This window comes from Gobius niger (assembly GCF_951799975.1).
Source record: "Gobius niger genome assembly, chromosome: 16".
NCBI lineage: Eukaryota > Metazoa > Chordata > Actinopteri > Gobiiformes > Gobiidae > Gobius > Gobius niger.
In genome coordinates, this window is record NC_136867.1 from 23,339,517 (window position 1) to 23,358,278 (window position 18,762).

An 18,762-nucleotide genomic window follows, 5' to 3' on the forward strand; every position below is an offset into this window, starting at 1 on the left:
CAGTCATGTTGTAGATGCACAGACGTCTCTTTGGTTGTTAGCTCGTAGGTTTCTCTTCTCCGTTTGTGAATATATATAAAACTCTTAAAGCAAAAGATAAAAAAAAAAAGAAAAAAAAGTGAATATTTAAGATCTTTTTTTATATATATATAAATTGTTCCCTTTTGTTTCCTCTCGCAGGAGCAGCCTGGGTTTGGCTACCGTAGTGTTTATTGTTCACAATTCCCAAATAATTCAGTCACAAGTTCCACATTTCGCTCGCTTCTCTGGTGAAATGGGACTTCCTCCGAAACGAGTCCAATCTCGAGGGGTCAAAAAAAATCGAAAAGGGCGTCTGGTTTTCAAACTAATCCCAAATCAGTATCGAGTCCAGAAAGTAAATACAAAACAAAATGTGTCTGATCGGCGATATCCCTCGTATCCTTCCTGGGTAAAAAGTCTCGAGAATTTCTTTTGAAAAATCCGTCTTCAAGAACCTTTGTCTCTCGAAAAGGTTAAAATGTTGAGAGATATTCCTATCACTGCTAAAAGTCATCCGGAATAAGCATCATTTTGTTGTAATAAATATATCTGCCTTTGATTAGTCTGTCAATGGAGCTTGTGAGCACTTAAAATAAGATCTCATTTTAGTATTTCAACGGCACAAAATACTTATTTCATTGGCAGACTTGTTACCTGGAAACTCAATATTGCTCAGATTAAGGTGAAATATCGTCCATTCCAATCATTTGAACTTCTTAAGACATCACTTTTAGCTCTTGTGTCCATTTTTAGGAGTCAAATCAGACCGCTACGTTTTGGGATTTGCCACTCCGACAATCTTTTATCAAAAAAAATTCCTGAGCGTCCATATTCTCCCTTAGCTCCACCCTGAGTCACGGTCCGAGCTTCGTCCTCCTCACACCACGAACTCGGGCACCTCTTCGCTCGTCAGGTCCAGGGAGAAATACTTGTTGGTTCTCTTGATGGCGAAGGGCTGCGGGTCGTTGCGGATGCTGGCGCACTGCTCGCTCAGCCCCTGCGAGTTGCACCCGTCGCTGAGCTCCTGGGCGCAGCCGAAGGTGTAGCTGTGCGCCGTGTCCTGGCACAGCTCCGCCCACTGCACGCAGTCCTTCTGGTACAGGCGCACGTCGTCCAGGGACTGGCTGTGGCGGTCCGTGGACGACTGCGGCTTCCGGGAGACGGACTGCTGCGGAGACGGGAAGGGAAAGCATCACCTCAGCTGTTTGAGCAGGAGTGAAGTCAGTGTCTACATTCACTTTAAAACCATGAATGATATATACCCGAGTAAGGAACTTTTAAGAATTAGATACCAATTTCAAGATAACATATGTAAATGTTGTCAAATTGATATTGAATCTCAAGAACATTTATTTTATGAATGTAGTAATGTGAAGAAATTTTGGGTTGATTTATATATTTGGCTGAAGGTAAAGAACAATGTACTTATGTTGGATTATAATTGTCAAATTTGGAGTATTTATGAAAGACAAAAAAATAGAATATATGTATAATAATTTGATTATTCTGAGGTGTAGATTCCTGAATGTAAATCCCAATTTTGTTGGTCTTTATTATCTGTATATATGAGCTAATGCCCTGATGTTTTTGTAACAAATGTTTTTTTTTTTTTTGATGCTGCTTAGATTTTCATGCACAGCAGTCATTTGTATTGCCTTTTTTGATTAAGATACATTGTCAATTGACTTTGAAATACAAAAAAAAAAGTGTCTACATTTACGTTTATTCATTTTCACATAATAAAAACAAATATGCACTAACTTTGGGGTTACAGTTCTATAGCTTCTACAATCAGCACTCCAGTTTTTTAGCAGTGCTAGCATAATTGCACAAGGATTTTCTAATCATCAATTACCCTTTAACACGATTAGCTAACACCACTGGAGCGCCTCTGCACACATGTAGGTATTCCATTAAAAATCACAAGTTTCCTGCTAGAATAGGCATTCACAACATTAACCTCTGACCACCCGCTTTAACCGAGTGCGTTTTCTCCAGCTTTACCCAAATCTAAAAGATTACAGACTATAGGCCAGTGTAACGCCTCACTTGAAAGCTAAGAACTACAAAACGTCTGTTTATAAGAGCAGGCTCAAGACCCACCTTTTTAGCTTAGCTTTTAACTAATATTTATTTACAAAAAAATTGACTAGATTGAGGCTGTGTAGAGCAAGTGCAGGAGGTGGAGTAGCCTAATCAAAAGGTCAACGTTTCCTGCTTTAAACTAATATTTATTTACAGTGGGGAAAAAAAGTATTTGGTCAGTTTCACATAGACATTGTATTGGATTTTGGCCAAATACTTTTTTTCCCCACTGTATATTAACCATATTTATCTGTTTTAGTACTAAAGAATTATTTATTTATTTATTTAGTTTCACTCTTTTTATCTTGTGCTATTTCACATCACAGCTTTACCTGTTTTTAATAAATTTTTATGTTCTCCCAGTGTTTCCTCTGAGGTAGCCCTCCCCCCCCCGGGAGTGCTGGTTGACTGGGGCTGTGTGGGTGCTCTGCTGTGGGTGCCTGGTTGGAGGTTGGAAGTCTCTCCCTACACCTCCTCCGGGCGCCCTGTGTTAGCGCTCTGTGGCTGCAGCCTTTTTTATTATGTTATTGTTTTGCCACTTTTTTGCTTTTAGATTTGGGCTAAATGCGCTCGGTTCATGTGGGGGATAAGAGGTTAATATTTCCTGCTTCAAACTATCCACCAGGGAGGAGTCCGGCTCTAGAAAGTAGTGGGTCTAAACTTGGACTAGGACTGAACTTGGTGATGTTACCTGTGGCAGAGACTCAATGCTCTGTCCTCTCATCTTCACCACAGTCTCTGAGGAGCTGGACGTGGAGGAGCTGATGTCCTTCACAATAAGCCCTGAAAATCGAGAGAAAAAATCCCTTTAGATTCATATCCAAAATAAGACATAATCACAGAAGAATCCTCCACTGACCTGAGTACCCGTTGGTGTGGTCCGGGGACATGGTGAGCATGTCCTCAGTGATGTGGATGCACAGGTCCTGGTCCAGAACCATCTCATGAAGCTCCTCGTAGTCTTTGGGGTCGTCCACGAGCATCTCGATCTCTGCATGAGACAGATTTCATTACTATGGCACCAGATGACGGGTCAGACAAAGAGCGGTTCAGAAGTCCCTTATGAGAGACCAACTAAACCCCCGTCTTAACTGAGTGCATTTTCTCCAGTTCAGCTTTACCCAGATCTAAAAGGTTACAGCCTAGTGTAACACCTCATTTGAACGCTAAGACCTACAAAACTGATCTAGAAGGATCTTTTTCCTCGCGTTGTTGACACGTTGGCGTTACCTTTTTGACATTTGTTCATTGCTTTTTTGTCTTTTTCTTGCCACTTTCTTGTCACTTTTTCATAACATTTTTTTGTCACTTTTTTTAAACTCTTTTTTGTCTATTTTCTGTCTTTTTCTTGCCACTTTTTGCATCAAATTTTTTGTCACTTTTTGACACATTTTTTCACTTTTTACACTTTTCACTTGTCTCTTTTTTGTCACTTTTTAACACTTTTTTGTCATACTTTTGTCACCTTTCTGTTGTGGCTTTTTTGTGTTTTTCTTGCCACTCTTTTCATCACATTTTCTGTCACTTTTTGACACATTTTTGTCTCTTTCTTGCCACTTTTTTGTTACTTTTTCATACTTTTTTTTTGTCACATGATCACACGGCTTTTTCACTTTTAAAAAAATAATCTTTTTACTCTTCTTTGTAGCTTTTTTGTCACTTTTTTAAGACACTTTTTTGTCTCTTTTTTGTCATACTTTTGTCACTTGCTCTTTTGTGGCTTTTTTGTTGTTGCATTTTCTACGCTTTCAACACTGTTTTGTGACCTTTTTCTTGGATAAAGCCAAAAAGTTCAGGTCGGGGTTAAAAGGGTAAAATGTTATTAATTTCCATCCAGTGTTGCATAAATCTTTCCCCAACTTCTTCCCAATGATCCTCAATGGGGTTCATGCCTTTGCTTGGTCGGGCAGTGTGTGACTCTGAATAAAACTATGATGAAACGTTTCTTCGCTGCCCTCACCGTCGTCCTCCAGCGCGCGCTCTTTGCCGCTGCTCTCGATGCCGGACGTGTGTGAGCTGCCGTGGCTGGTGGTGGAGGAGCTGCACGTCCTCAGGGGCCGGATGGGGGCGTGTCCCGGGGCCCTGAAGCTGTCCGTCTCGATGCCCGAGGTGTGGGAGCTGCCGTGGCTGGTGGTGGAGTGGCGGGACAGGCGTTTGGAGTGCGACACGCTGCCCGCGCTGCTGCCGCTGGCCCGAGAGCGCTTGTCCAGGTGATCCATGTCCAGGTCCAACGCGTCGCTGATGTAAGACTCCCTGTACTGCTTCTTCTCTGCAAAGAAGAGAGGAGGATATTTTAAAGGAGTCTTCGTCTGTATAAGTGTCTATGTGACCGTAATCCAACCACTGGTTACTGATTCTAGATCGAGTTCCTTCTGATTTCTAGTTAGTTTAGCTTAAAGGGACTATACGGAGTTTAAAAATGTTAAAATTAAGTATTTTCCTCCCCCTACATGTTCCAGCCATGTCCTAATGTGTAGAATGAGCTCAGACCTGTTCACCACAACTGCCTCTAAAATCTTACACTGTCACTCAAAAAGGTGTTAATTCGGGTCTGAAGTGCCGTCATGCACGAACTTAATATAGAAGCTGCAGTTACACGTATGACCTGAGGTGGCAGTAATGAGTATAAAATGGCCAACTTGCATCTAGCCTCTTTACAAAAGGTCAGGCGGTTTAGGTCTGCCCCATTTCATTTTTCACAGTTGACCACAAAATGAACCACATTATTCTTCGCTTTAGATGAGATTAACTCAAAATAATGTCTTTCCAGCCATCATTTTTAAGACATTTTATTTATTAAGAGATTTTATTTTCACACAGTATTACACAAAGTAATCAATCGTTACTTGATAAAGTATTTATAATCTACAGTGGGGGAAAAAAGTGCTTGGTCAGTTCCCCATAGACTTTCTATTGGATTTCGGCCAAATACTTTTTTCCCCCTCTGTAATTACTAGTTTAACAATTGTAATCCTGTGAGATTACGAGGTTACTTAAAATCTAATTTAATCTAATTACAGTAGTGGATTACTTTAGTTACTTTAATGATCCACAACTGGCTGCGTGCTATAATGCTGGTCCCTCATTACGCGTGTGTGAGGTGGCGCCTCCTCTGTGTTTCAGACAGCTTCACCAGACATTATGTGATTATTTCATCTCTCAAATTGCCTTCAAAACAAATGTATGGACTTAAAGAGCTACAGTATTTAACATGTACAGTATCTAGAAGCCTATTTAAGTTCCAGCTCTTTCTGAGAGCAGGGGTCAGGACTGCCATGACGCAGCCCAGACAACGATATTTGAATCTTTACAAAGATAAATAATTCCAAGGCGACCGAGGGTTTACACCAGGGGTTCCCAAATGCGGCCCTCAGACCAATTTCTAGTCTTGGAATTGGCACATGGGCGGCACGGTAGCGCAGTGGTTGACACCTCCGCTTCACAGCTAGAAGGTCCCGGGTTCGATTCCCACCAGGACGGGCCTTTCTGTGTGGAGTTTGCATGTTCTCCCCATGTCTGCGTATGTTTCCCCTATCACTAAAAACTTGTGCAATAGGTGCATCCTCCAGCCAGGTGATTCTGACCACCTGGCTCCACATCATGGAGATGGGTCCCTGGGCGTATCGAAGGTTGGATTAAATGCAGAGGACAAATTTCCCTACGGGGACAATAAAGTATACAAATATACATACCACTGTACTTTTAACGGTACATATTATGACTTCCGGTTCCAATGGAATTTAAATTTTTCATTTCACTTTGTATCTCTAACCAATAATTAATTAATTTTGGACAGTCCCAAAAAGGTTCTAAGCCTAAACAACGGTGTGGGGAACGACCTAAACCTCTCTTACGTGTGCCCAGTTGAATGTGTGACAGCATTGCCTGCCGATCTGTGGCATCACCGAGAGCCTCTTCAATACGAGACCCTTGGTTCTAATGCTCAGTTCTCTTCCAAAACACAGCTGGTGATGTGTTTTGTTTCATTTGCTCATGTTTTAATAATTTTGCATATTTCGTCTACAGTTCTCAAAATTCTGTGTTAAAGTCTGCAGATCCTCACCAAACTTGTTTTTACCCATTTTGTGGTCAAACCTTGAAGAGGAAGGACAGTTAGTTTACAAACAGCTGACAGTTTGGTCACATGTATGCCCTCTGCTGGCCTTTTGTATAACTGCATTTGTGCAACTACGGGCATTTTCTAGACACATTATTTTAGAATATACTGCAAAAAGCACTAAGGCTAAAGTGAATACTGAATGAGACCTTTAGGGGCACTTCCTGGAGAGGAAGATAAAGTTTAGAGGTTATGTTTACAATCCTACCTTCGTTCTCCTCCAGGCGGCGCACCTGCTTCAGCACCGGCTGCAGGTTCATGTAGAGTCTGTGGCTGTTGCTGAGCAGCTGCAGCAAGTGCCTGGACCTGGTAGGGCATCCGGTGTAATACATGAGCTTCCGGGCCGAGGGCAGACCGTCCGGGAGGATCTCGAACTTCTTACCCTGAGAGGAGAAAAGCAGTTTTTAATCTGAAGATGATTTATGGAAGTTAATTAGACGAGATTAAGACTCGGGAATGTGGGTTTGCGATTGAGAAAGACCTAAAGGCAAAAAGCAAAGGAAGAAGTCACGACAAGAGCTGCTTTTAACATTCCAAGACTTGATTCACTTTTAGGATTGAGTGCATGCACATAAGGAATATTGTGCAGGGATATTTTTAAGTTAAACAGTTGATATTGAAAAGCAAATTGGACACAATTGTCCAATTTGGCCGAACAAAATCTGCTGAAGAATGTGTTTTTGGACACTTCTTTCAAATCAAGCATTTCCTGCAAAAAAACATTGAAATAAAACTAGGGACGCACCGATACCACTTTCTCTAAAACCGATACGAGTACGAGTACTTTGATTTAAGCACTTGCCGATACTGACTACCGATCCGATTACAAGGCATTTTCAACGTACTTTTCGAAGACTGACTTTTTCACAGCAGATTGGTTAGTAATTAGTTAATTTACTCATTTACAATTCCTTGGGTAAAGTAGGCGACACTTTTAAGAGAAATTAGATCAAAATGTATTTATTTATTTTTGATTAAATATTATTTTACATTTTTATTGCACTGTCCATCATAGACAGAACAGCTCATGTCCAAAAGCTCCTCATTGCTTGTGCTTTATTCATTTATCTGTTTTTATTTAACAATAGTATTAAGATTAAGATGGTTACTCATTACTGCAGCTGAATGGTCTCTTTTCGCCTTTACTTCAGCTCCGAGAAGATTTTCCCGTGTGTTTAGAGCAACTTAGCGAGAAGCTGCAGCCCATTTTGCTCAATATGGACATGCTGTATTGCTTTATTTTGGATTTTCTGAGGACTTTTTAGTCGCTGGGTTAGTTTTTTCATATAAATAAGCCCCTGGGCATAAAACGGCGTAAGAATCGGCAGAACTGTTAGCGGCTAGTTTAGCAACATTAGCCTGTATGTTGTAAACACTGCAGACTCCACGCTGCAGCACTAACAACTTTTAGCTCTGGTTAAATCCAGCACAGACTCTGATTTAGGGAGTGTCGTCTGTAATAAAGTCAGCTCTATGTGGAATATTGTATTTCCACTAAAGAATTCTCCAGTTTGTTGCTATTTTCTCTCCGATACCTGATATCGGTGCATCCCTAAATAAAACCTTTGAAGAAGTGCTTGAAATACTATCCAGCTACGCCTTCTTTGAGAATACCAATACAATTTCTAAAACTATGAGCAAGACAAGCAGCATGTGAGTATTTCTAATCTGTTCTCTGAAACTACAACTTTAAGACTCTTCAGCACAAGCCGCTCAACGTCTCTCTTGCCCGAAATCCGCCCCATCTCGACCTCTCCTTTCCACGTGTTATTGTAGCCGCGTTACATAAGACGTAATGAATTAGCGCCTTTAGCTCCAGTGTTGAGGTGAACCCCACAGCACACCGCAGCAGACGGAGGAGAAGTTCAGCTTTTTCAAAAAACAGCCAAGAAACCACTCAGAGCGAGGTCCAGTTACGTTCAGAACATGTGGTCTCTTGACGGCGCTCTCTCCTCCTGACAAGTTTTTGAAGTCTGGACCTCCCTAAATAAGACGGCCACACACAAAGAAAGCTACGCAGAGGACGAGGATTGTGTTTTTATTGAGAGATCCTTCAAAGAGCGTTTCAGATCCAGAGCCAACTGGACACACGCACTTCAGGACGTCAGACAAAATCAATACAGCTTTGAAACATCTGTTAAACATATTTCGGTTCACGAGCTTACAAGGTTCTAGTAATGTTCAATTTTTGTTTCTACATGAAGCGACCGTGGCTATATAAATGGGCTCAAAGGTTTATCCATATCAAATCGCAATCGAGGTTTTGACTACTGCAATCACCTAATCTCAAGAGGCTGAGTTTTTTTTTTTCTCTTTTCTTCTATCTTTGGCAATGGGTGATAGATGTTCACCAACCAGACTTGTGGAGCCTCTGATCTCAGGTTCAGCTGCAGCAGATAAAAGGTCTGAAGTGTTTAAATAGGCGCTTTGAAATTCCATCCTTGATTTATTTTAGTCACGTGGCTGTCCCCCGGAGGTACTGTGAATGTCGGGGAAAAGTGGAAGCCCAACTCCTCCAGTAGAGGGTGCTGTCCACATAAAACCAAATCATTTTTAAAGTAGATTATTGTGAATGGTTCTATTGTGGGGCAATTTGAGCAAGACTAGGGCTGGGTACTGCTAAACAATACCAGTATGGTATTGGAAAATAAACTTTAGGTACTACTTTATTGAAAAAATGAAAGTATCGAAAGCACATATCGACAAGTTTTGATGCTGTTGGTCCAGGGACGGCATTAAAGGAAGTGCCTTGGTGGGTTCAGCTCAAATGTATTTAGTTTTTTTCCATTTTTTTTTTCTTATTTTTGCTTACGTTTTTTTCTCATTTCCCAATTTTTCCCACAATCTTTCCCCAATTATTCCCCATTTTCACACATGACTTGACGCTGGAGCTGAACCTGATATTGTAAATCTGCAGATCTTCCACATATATTGTTCTGTTTTCTGGTTCTCGAGGACAAATATTTTTATAAAGGTATCGAAAAAGTATCATTCCGGTATCGGTATCGAAAACCAAGTATAGTTAAAGTAAAAAAGTAAGAAAGGAACGGTGCCCATCCCTAAGCAAGAATATGTTGTTTGGCAGTCTAAAAGTAACACGACTCTTTTCACTCATCAGTATAGCAGTGTATGCATTTAAATGGTTCAAATATAAAAATCGCAAATGCAATATGTGTCAGTAAAATCGCGATTATGTTTTATCCTAAAAATCTGGTACAGCGCCGCAGTGAGTCTGGATTATTCAAGGCAAACAACCCCATATCATAACAGTCAAATCCAAATCCACTTTTTTTTGTTGGGCTGTGTAGAAAAGGCTATAATTATTTTGGTAGTACAATATTAATATCCTCAATGGAGTCTTATTATGTATAAATCAAGCTCTGTCAATCAGATCTCTTCAAACATATCCTGAAATGCTTGTGATTCTTAGTTTGGAAGTTCATTTTTCAGTCTTCTCTAAACGTTAATGCTCCTGGACGTGTCTAAAATGTGCAGAATGAACTCAATCTTGATTCTAAAAGGCTAATCAAATTGCTTACTTGTCAGAAAAATCACAATCGACCTCGAAAACCGCCCGACTTGTGCAGCATTGCCCAAAAGTGCATCATTGTTTTTGAACTTCTGTCAAAATCGCTCTTGAGCAGCCGGGACATGTTCAGTCCACGTTCCAAGACACGTTTATCCCGCTCGAGCCAAATTTCAGTAAAAACATCTGGTGTTTATTGACCCTCCCGGCCGCTCTCTCTCTCTCTCTCTCTCTCGCTTCTCCTGTGGCGCTGGTTCTGAAATGCAGGATGACGTGACCGTTGGGTGGAGTCGCTGCGTAGAGAAGCCTGTTATTCAGATGCCGGGCGGGACGGGGCCTAAATAGAGAGGTCTGAAAACCGCAGCCAACGGAGCGCTTTCCCCTCACTCTCACGATGCGCCAGACGACTTCTACATCTGCGCAAGGGCCGCAACAAAAACAACACGGGGAAGAAAACAGGATGTGTTTCAGCGGAGAGCGGGTAGGACAGATGCCACGGCGGCTAAACTTAGGACAAAGCCAAACTCGCAAATCACGCAAGAATATCAACTGTCTGGGGCAAAGGAGACGACTTGTTTAGAAACAATTTTGCATAGCTGTGGTTCAAAAAAGCCCAAAACCTTTACATTTCTTTTTATGTGTCTGAAATAAAGGCTCGAGTAAAAGTGCAGATACTACTGAAGTGAAAGAAAATACTTAAAGGTGCATTATTAAACTTTTTATGTGGAAAAAAAAGGTGATATTTGTGCGTATTTGGCTGTATGAGTGGGTCAGCATGACACCTTTATTTTCCATCATGGTGGCCTCTAAAATGCTGCTGTAGAATCTTAGAGGCCACTGTGATGGAAAGCACTCATACAGCTGGGTCACTACAAAGTCAAATACGCACAAATATACAAAAAAAAAAAAAGTTTCCACTTAAAAAGTTGCATAATAATAATAATGAATGTATTTCTATTAGTAAAAAAGCACAAATCTGTTTAAATAAGTGCTACTAAGAATAACTTTGCGGCTTCAAAAACATGAACATTTTGTCTGAATTGAAGTGGTCATATAACACATGGACAAATTCACTTTCTACTTTGGAGTAACTATATACGATACCAGAATAGTACTAGTAAAAAAAAACCTTAAGGTACAACTGGTATTGAAAATAGGGCTGGGACAAAATATTGGATTGGAATTGGATCACAATACTTTGTCAAGTATCGCAATACTTTCAATACTTGTGTTTAGAGGCATTTTTATCATCAGGTACACAGCACTTTGTTACATTCTGTGTTTTCAATTTCATTTTTCAATCTTAAAGCAGTACTAAGTAACTTGTTTACCTTAATAAATCCTTTCCATAGTCCTTCTGGGGGTAATACAAGTGTTAATGGATGATTGGGGGGGTCTTTCATCTCCCCCTGGTGTCTCTAGCCTGAAAACCACACTTGCAACTTGACTGCCACCAGGTCGGAGTCACCAATACACACTAATGGAATCACGAAGAAGAAGCTAACAGGCTAACGGGCAAAGCTAACGCCACTTTAACAGTTTTTACAGCAAAGTTTGAGTGCAGTAAATTATTTCCATTGTTTAATTGCATGTACAATATCCCTCTCTCCCTTTGTCTTTACTGTCAGTGTAGTATTTACTTTCCAAGACAATTAATAAGTAGAAAGAAATTGCTACATGCTACGACACCTGCAGTGGTGCTTATGGCCTCTAGGAGCAAGAGTTACTTAGTTCTGCTTTAACACTCCAATAAATGTCCAATGGCGTTTGGTTTATACACTTTGGACACATAACTGTAATTACACATTTTAAAGTAAATACAGTATATCCCATATAATTACTTACTGTATCTTGATACGTATCGGATCGTGACAAAAGTGCATCGTCCCTGATCGAAAGCAGGTACCAACATTTTTTTATATCCTCAGAGACCAAGTTTTGATACTGTTGGTCCAGGAACAGCAATAAAAGAAGTGACTTGGTGACTTTTATGGAATAAATTATTGTTCAGTTTGCTGGTTATAGATGACAAATATTTTAGTATCATAAACCAAGTAACTGTACCCAGCCCTATTCATGTGCTCTGTTTTCTGCTATGAACGCCATTTGTAGTCCTTTTGACTGTTAAAAAGATGAATTATTTAGTTTTGAACTGTTGGTGACGGTCCTATTCAGGCATCACATGAGCCCTAAAAGCCCTAATGATTGTGTCAAATACTTATGAAAAGTGAAGCTCTCTAATTTAGACATACATTTTGTGCGGTCTTCTGCTTCTTTCCGATAAGAAATTACCCAGTGGGACTAAATGAAGCAAATGATGTGCTGAGCTTAACGCGCCGCTGGAGCAGATCACAGCAGAAGATCTAACGAACACTGGTGAAAGAAGAACGACAGTCGATGGTGCAGCAAAATGTGGGCTGAATGAGGAGCAAAGCATATGGACCTCGCGGACAGCTGTGCACATACACCCAGCAGAGATTCCAGATTAGTCCCGGACAAAGATAAAACAGCAGCGTGAAGAAGCAAAGATGGCCAAAAAGGGAAAAAAAAGAGGGTAACGAGGTGTCACGCATTGAAAATAAAAGGTGTTTATGTTTAAAAGGTGTTTTAGATGCTGAAAACTTACCACAAAAACTAGCTTTCCGACATTAGTCCAAGGGAAGTCGTACAAAAGCTGCCGCACGGAGCCGACGTTCTGAAAAACAAGACGAGATAATGACAAAGTGGTCTCTGCAGGTTTATTTCCCCTCATATTCACTTAAACATGTACTAATCTTTTATATGAGCAGTACCTGAAATATTTGTATCCCACGTAGGGTCAATCCGAGAGTCAGGGAGGCGTCAACTTCCTTCTTATCCTGTAGGAAACAATAAAAACAACTCAAATTTTGCCCGCTCACTGTCTGCGATACTAATATTGCTAACGTTAAAGGGACTATACAGAGTTTAAAAATGTTAAATGAAGTATCTTCCTCCCCCTACATATTTGAACAATGTCCTAAGGTGTAGAATGAGCCCAGACCTGTTCACCACAACTGCCTCTAAAATCCTGCACTGTCACTCAAAAAGGTGTTAATTCGGGTCTGAAGTGCCGTCATGCACGAGCTTAATATAGAAGGTGCAGTTACACGTATGACCTGAGGTGGCAGTAGTGAGTATAAAATGGCCAACTTGCATCTAGCCCCTTTATGAGGAGTTGAGAGCCCGACCTTGTAGAGCCTGTAGTAGTGCACGGTGACGTCGTCCAGCTGAGCGCACTCTTTGATGTATTTGAGATGGGCCTCGGAGGCGGTCAGCGCGAACTGGTCTTTGTGCATGAGAGGGATGTGTCTGAGGATGTACTCGCGGCCGCGCTTCGTGATCACCTGCACACAGAGGAAAGCGAGTCAGAGATCAGAGAGTAACAGAGCAGCATGGAAATCAAGCTGAATGAAGATTATACACCGTAAAACCTTGTAGAGACGGGATTTAGTAACATATTACAGAATCACTGAGATCTTCCATCTCACTTGAGCTTTACAGTTTTCCCCCAGTAACATTTCAATCTTTCAACCTCCAAGTGACCCGAGCAGCACATTTCCCTCCACTTCGACTTTAGACAAATCTAAAAGCTTCTTGAAGCAAAGCAACAAAAAAGCGTAAAAAATGTGACAAAAAAGTGACAAAAAAGCGACTGAAAAGCAAGAAAAAAGTGACAAATAGTGACAAAAAAGTGTCAAAAAAGTGACAAAAAAGCGTCAAAAATGTGACAAAAAAGCGTGAATAAAGTGACAAAAAAGCGACTGAAAAGCAAGAAAAAAGTGACAAATAGCGACAAAAAAGTGTCAAAAAAGCATCCAAAAAGTGTCCAAAAATGTGACAAAAAAGCGTCAAAAAAGCGTAAAAAATTGTCACATTTGAAAAATGAAAAAAAAAAAGGTCACATTTTAAAAAAAGTGACAAAAAAGTGACAAAAAGGCATCAAAAGAGTGACAAAAAAGTTTTCAAAAAGTGACAAAATAGCGTCAAAAATGTGACTAAAAAGCATAAAAAAGTGACAAAATGACAAAAAGTGACAAAAAACTGTCAAAAAGTGACAAAAAAGTGACACAAAAACATCAAAAAAGTGACAAAAAAGTGACAAGAAAGCACTAAAAACGCAACAAGTGAGCTCCAATCGAGAAGCTTTTAGATTTGGGTTAAGCCAAACTGGAGAAAATGTGCCCCGTTTAGTTAGGGTTTCGAGGGTATGGTATGACATCGCCCGTATTCTCGCAGCTGATACAGTTCTCTTGGGACCGGGAGTGCAGGATTAGCAGGTGGGTAAATCAAAGCTCAGCGCCGCCGCAGGGCAAAGCGGAGTCGACCTGCGAAAAACCCTGTGAACCGAATCCAGCTGCACAGACCGGAAACAGCGAGCAGCGGCTTTGGAAGACTCGGCAGCGAGCGTTTCTAAGCGGCTCAGGCTTTGAGAGGGAGCGAGGCAGGGGGAGAGGGAAGGAGCCGCCGTCAGTCATCAAACGGTTTCCTGAAGTGGCCCTGTTTGAGAGACTGGATAAGGATAATCGCAGGAAGAGGAGGGGTGTGGCTGTCAGGGTATTACTGCAGAATGTCTTTAAGGGTGGGCGTGTTATGTAAAATCGACTTTTCAGAGCTGTCTCCCATGTTGCAATGTCATTCCCTTGAGATAAAATACGTCGAGTACCCAGAAGGAGCATACATGAGCCTCGTCTGCATTTACTACTTTAACTTAACTAAAACACCAAATCTAGGGCAAAAGTATAAAAAAAACAACTATGAAATAAATGACATGACAGAAAGTTGACGCTGTGTGCCACTTTTAGAGACGGAAATAAAACGCCCCAATTTTATGATCCCACAAGTGTCTGGTCAGTTTGATTAATGGAGCGGACCGGGACGCCGTCCGACATCGCGCTGCATTTAAACAGTTTTAGTCGCTTCAGCACAAAGTGTTTATAGGACGCAAATGTCAATGGAAGTTAAATAGAAGAAGCAGTTCTACCGAGGTCGGCAGTGGTGTATGTATTTTCACAAGCTAAAAGATCACAAACCAAAGAGAGGAAAAAAGTGGTAGAAAACTTCACAATAAAGGTTAGATATCGCTCTTAGTTATCTGGATTAAACAAACTGCTCTGATCTAGGGTCGCTGCAGTTGGTCAGGTCCAGGTTCAGCAACACAAAGAATGAGATCAGCTGATGATCTGAACATCCTGAATGACCAGGTTATTACTAGTCTCCCTGAATAGGCTCTTTGCACGCGAGCGACACGTGACTCCGAGTGGGATCTCCGGAGGTCACGGTCCTTCCTCTCTCCCATTTCCCTAATAAGGATTGTCTTGCACAAATCAACGAATAATAGTTCAAGAAAACAGTACGGACAGGGAGATACTGATGAAAAACAACTAAAGAGTAAAGACTGGCCGATTATGGATTGCTCAAAATCTTGGTGCTGTTCTAATTTTTATGTAGCGTCAGCCGTTAGCTTTAAAGGGACTAGAGTTTAAAAATGTTAAAGTAATGTATTTTCCTCCCCCTACATGTTCCAGCCGTGTCCTAATGTGTAGAATCACTCAAAAAGGTGTTCATTCTGGTCTGAAGTGCCGTCATGCACGAGCTTAATATAGAAGGTGCAGTTACATGTATGACCTGAGGTGGCAGTAGTGAGTATAAAATGGCAAACTTGCATCTCGCCCCTTTAAGACAACAACACGGTGATGAGCGGGAAGTCTCATCCAGTGAGTTCATGATGCTGGTGACTGTCAGTTTATTTATTTGGACGAGACAACGCTACCAACTCAAAGGGAAATAACGGAGACAAGAAGAGCAACGCCTCCTGAGGATCCACTCGGAAGTCATGATTTCCTGATGGCACGCGGGAGACCGATAGCTTTTTTCCCCAATCGGCGGTGATGACTAAAAACACATCGACACCGAGTGATTTCTATGATTCATAACAATGTTTAAATATTAATGCAGAACCGCTAACAACCCCACATGGACGACACTTGTCCGCCCTTCAATGACTGGTTTATTCTGCTTTAATGTAGTTGATGTCGACTCTGACCAGATTGAATCTCTGGTACAGATTTTTCCAAGCAATTATTAAGTTATTCCATATATGGATTTCTTCTTCCCTGATGGCACAGGCATATTCCAAGATGACAAAGCCAGGGTTCATCAGGAGCATGACACATCCTTTTCACTCATGGATGGGCCGCCAGAGTCTAGATCTTAACCCCATTGAGAATCTTTGGGATGTGCTGGAGAAGGTTTTGCGCAGTGGTCACACTCTCCCATCATCAATACTAGATCTTCGGGCTGGGTAATGAATCGAATTTTAATCTAATTGTTATTTTAATAAAGGTCGATCATGACAATCGCGTGGTGCGTTTTAATCGAGGAGAATGGGCCAGTCCTGTCGCATTCTGGAAAAAAAATATGGTCAGGTCAATCCCAGGGATACTTGGCCCAAACTAACAGGAAGCACAGGATGGCACATGCGGCACAAAGAGGAGAGGACCTGGTGATTTTATGTGTAAAATCAGCTACAAAGTCGAGATCGATCAATATGGGGAAAATAATCGTGATCTTTTTGACCTTGCAGAAGCTAGAAAATGTGCGCTGTAAACAAAGCTAAAGGTGGTCGACCAAAATAATACAGCATGAGACATATTGTTTGTAGTGACTGAGGCAGTGTTGCAGTAGTGGAAGTATTTGTTAGATCAAGAAGTAGTTTTACTCAAAGGATATGAGCCAGTTCTGGTCCTAAGTAGAGTAAATAGTGGAAGCAGCAGTGGAAATAGTAGTCAAGAACAGATTAGTACAAACACAACTATTACATTTCTATTAACACTCTTTCTACTTTACTGAATTATAAATGGGAGCCCTCTGAAAGCACATTTTCCTTTTTCCCCACAGGCCTAAACCCCACAGCTCCAGCCACACCTGCTCCGTGTTATCTCCGTGTTACTCACCCAGGGGGGGAAGTAGGCCTCTGGCTCAAAGTACTTCCCAAAGTGCTTATTGCGCTTGAAGTTCCCGAGATCGGCCTGCAGCGCGAAGGCCGCTAACAGGAAGTACGCCTCCTCCCTCTGGATGCACTGGGACAGCAGCACCTGTTTCCTCAGGTGCCAGTAGTAGTAGTACCGGGCCACGCGGTCACTGCAGCGGGACAGGACAGAGTTAGGAGGAGCGTAATGATGGGGTTTGGAAACATATTAATAAGGATTTGAATGAACCTGATCAGTCTCCCGTTCTCCACGTAATACTGGGCTCGGAAATGAATAATCATGGGAGGCCCGAACTGGTCAATTCCCTGGAAAGGAAAGAAGTACAAATTACTATTACACATTTTATAAAGGCAGAGTGCAATTCTGTACCATAAGAGGCATATGAGAGTTTCAGTAACATCTGCACCTATGTGATTTTTCTACTGCATTAACAATTGAGAGAAGCTTGAATTATAAAATACTAAACTAATACTAGGGTTTCTCCCCTCCTGGAGACGCCACCTTAACGTGGTGGAGGGGTTTGAGCGCCAGAATGATCCTGGGAGCTCTGTGGTCGGGGGCTTCGTGTCCCTGGTAGGATCTCCCATGGCAAACAGGTCCTAAGTGACGGGTCAGACAAAGCCAGAAGCCCCTCATGAGAGACCAACAGGCCCGGTTTGAATCATGAGGCCGTCCTTCTGTGGACCCACCACCTGCAGGAGGAGCCAGAAGCAGCTGGTGCAATGTGATACGGGCAGCTCCAACAGCTGCCCCCACGACCCGGAAACGGAAAAGTGGAAGAAAATGGATGGATGGATGGATACTAGGTTTTCTATAGGTAAATGTAATGCTTATTATTGATATTTTCACACCCAAATACAAAACAAATTAATGCCACAAATCCAAAATATATTTTGAAAAGATTTGCAAACATTCCTTTTGTTTACACAGAGGAAATGTTGATATTGAAATAAAGCTAAATGGGTAAAACAAGCGATTTTCAAGCAACGACGGTGCACAATTTCAGCTAAAACTGCAACTCGCAGGGCGGGTGGGCGGACCGGCTACGAACCTCCACAGAGCTCCAGAGCCTGTCAATCAGAGATTTAGGCTTCAACTTTTTAGTGCTGATGTACAAAATCAGCGTGATTAAAAATATGACACCTAGCCCAGCGTTGTCATGTGGGTCATAGCAATTTTTTGAAAAAATAAACTCTCTGGAGCCAGGCTTTTAAGCCATGCAAACAAGGTCCTAAGCTACATAGGAACCCTGTTTACCAAGTGTCTTTGACCGCCAAAGAGAAGCGCTTTCCTCACCCATTGGTCAAGACCCAAAAGTGGTGCACGAGCATGAATCAAGTTCTTTGACACCACTGCAAATACTTTCTCGTGTCACGTGCAGAGCCTCACCTTGCTGGCCTCCCTCTTCCACTCTTTGGGGCAGTACTTGGAGAGCTTCTGGTCCAGCTCCATGTAGATGTGTTCATTATCTGCAAACAGAGGTGAGAAAACACTAAACATTAACTTTGCTTGAACAAACCGACGCGGCACAGACATTGTTACAGTCCTTCGTTCCCACGGAGATCAGTTTATTTGACGAAAGAGTCGAGAAAAATGCCGTTTCCATCCCATAATAGCTGGGATTCACTGTGGGGTTTAAGCGAATCCAAAAAAACACACGCTCGACATTAACATCTTACTCCAGGAACAACATCCCTGTGAATAAGGAAGGATTTATAGCTCAGTGAGTCAGGACATTTACAGGCTCCTTCAAGCCCTCACAAGACGCCGGTTCATTTTGTCCAAATCTACAGAGAGAAACAAACTACTGCACAGCTCTGGCTACATTCACAGTTAAGTGTTTTTCCTTCTATCACTACTGCAAATCATCTTTCGAAACAGTCCAGCCACAAGTTGTTTTGGTAAAGGAAAGACAGAGGGGATTTTTTTTTTGGCTGAAGATAAATTTGAGAAAGGATGTATTGCAAACTCTTTCTTTTCGTGTTTTAGTGAAAATAAATGTG

General features: G+C 41.6%; 1 protein-coding gene across 2 annotated transcripts in view; it reads right to left on the bottom strand.

Moving 5' to 3' along the window:
* Window positions 1-647: 647 nt before the first annotated feature.
* The window catches only part of frmd6 (FERM domain containing 6), a 58,880-nt gene continuing 40,765 nt past the window's right edge, over window positions 648-18,762 (bottom strand). The window contains exons 4-14 of one of the 2 annotated variants that reach the window (XM_079573485.1): window positions 18,149-18,228; window positions 16,988-17,064; window positions 16,724-16,910; window positions 12,959-13,114; window positions 12,542-12,607; window positions 12,376-12,444; window positions 6,432-6,606; window positions 4,067-4,375; window positions 2,966-3,097; window positions 2,798-2,889; window positions 648-1,186 (exon numbers count right to left, since the gene is read on the bottom strand). In XM_079573485.1, coding sequence (XP_079429611.1) covers window positions 899-1,186; window positions 2,798-2,889; window positions 2,966-3,097; window positions 4,067-4,375; window positions 6,432-6,606; window positions 12,376-12,444; window positions 12,542-12,607; window positions 12,959-13,114; window positions 16,724-16,910; window positions 16,988-17,064; window positions 18,149-18,228 — 1,631 coding nt within the window. In that variant the 3' untranslated portion in view covers window positions 648-898. Of the gene's footprint in view, window positions 1,190-2,797; window positions 2,890-2,965; window positions 3,098-4,066; window positions 4,376-6,431; window positions 6,607-12,375; window positions 12,445-12,541; window positions 12,608-12,958; window positions 13,115-16,723; window positions 16,911-16,987; window positions 17,065-18,148; window positions 18,229-18,762 lie in introns of both variants that reach the window. The other variant, XM_079573484.1, reaches the window with a different exon arrangement.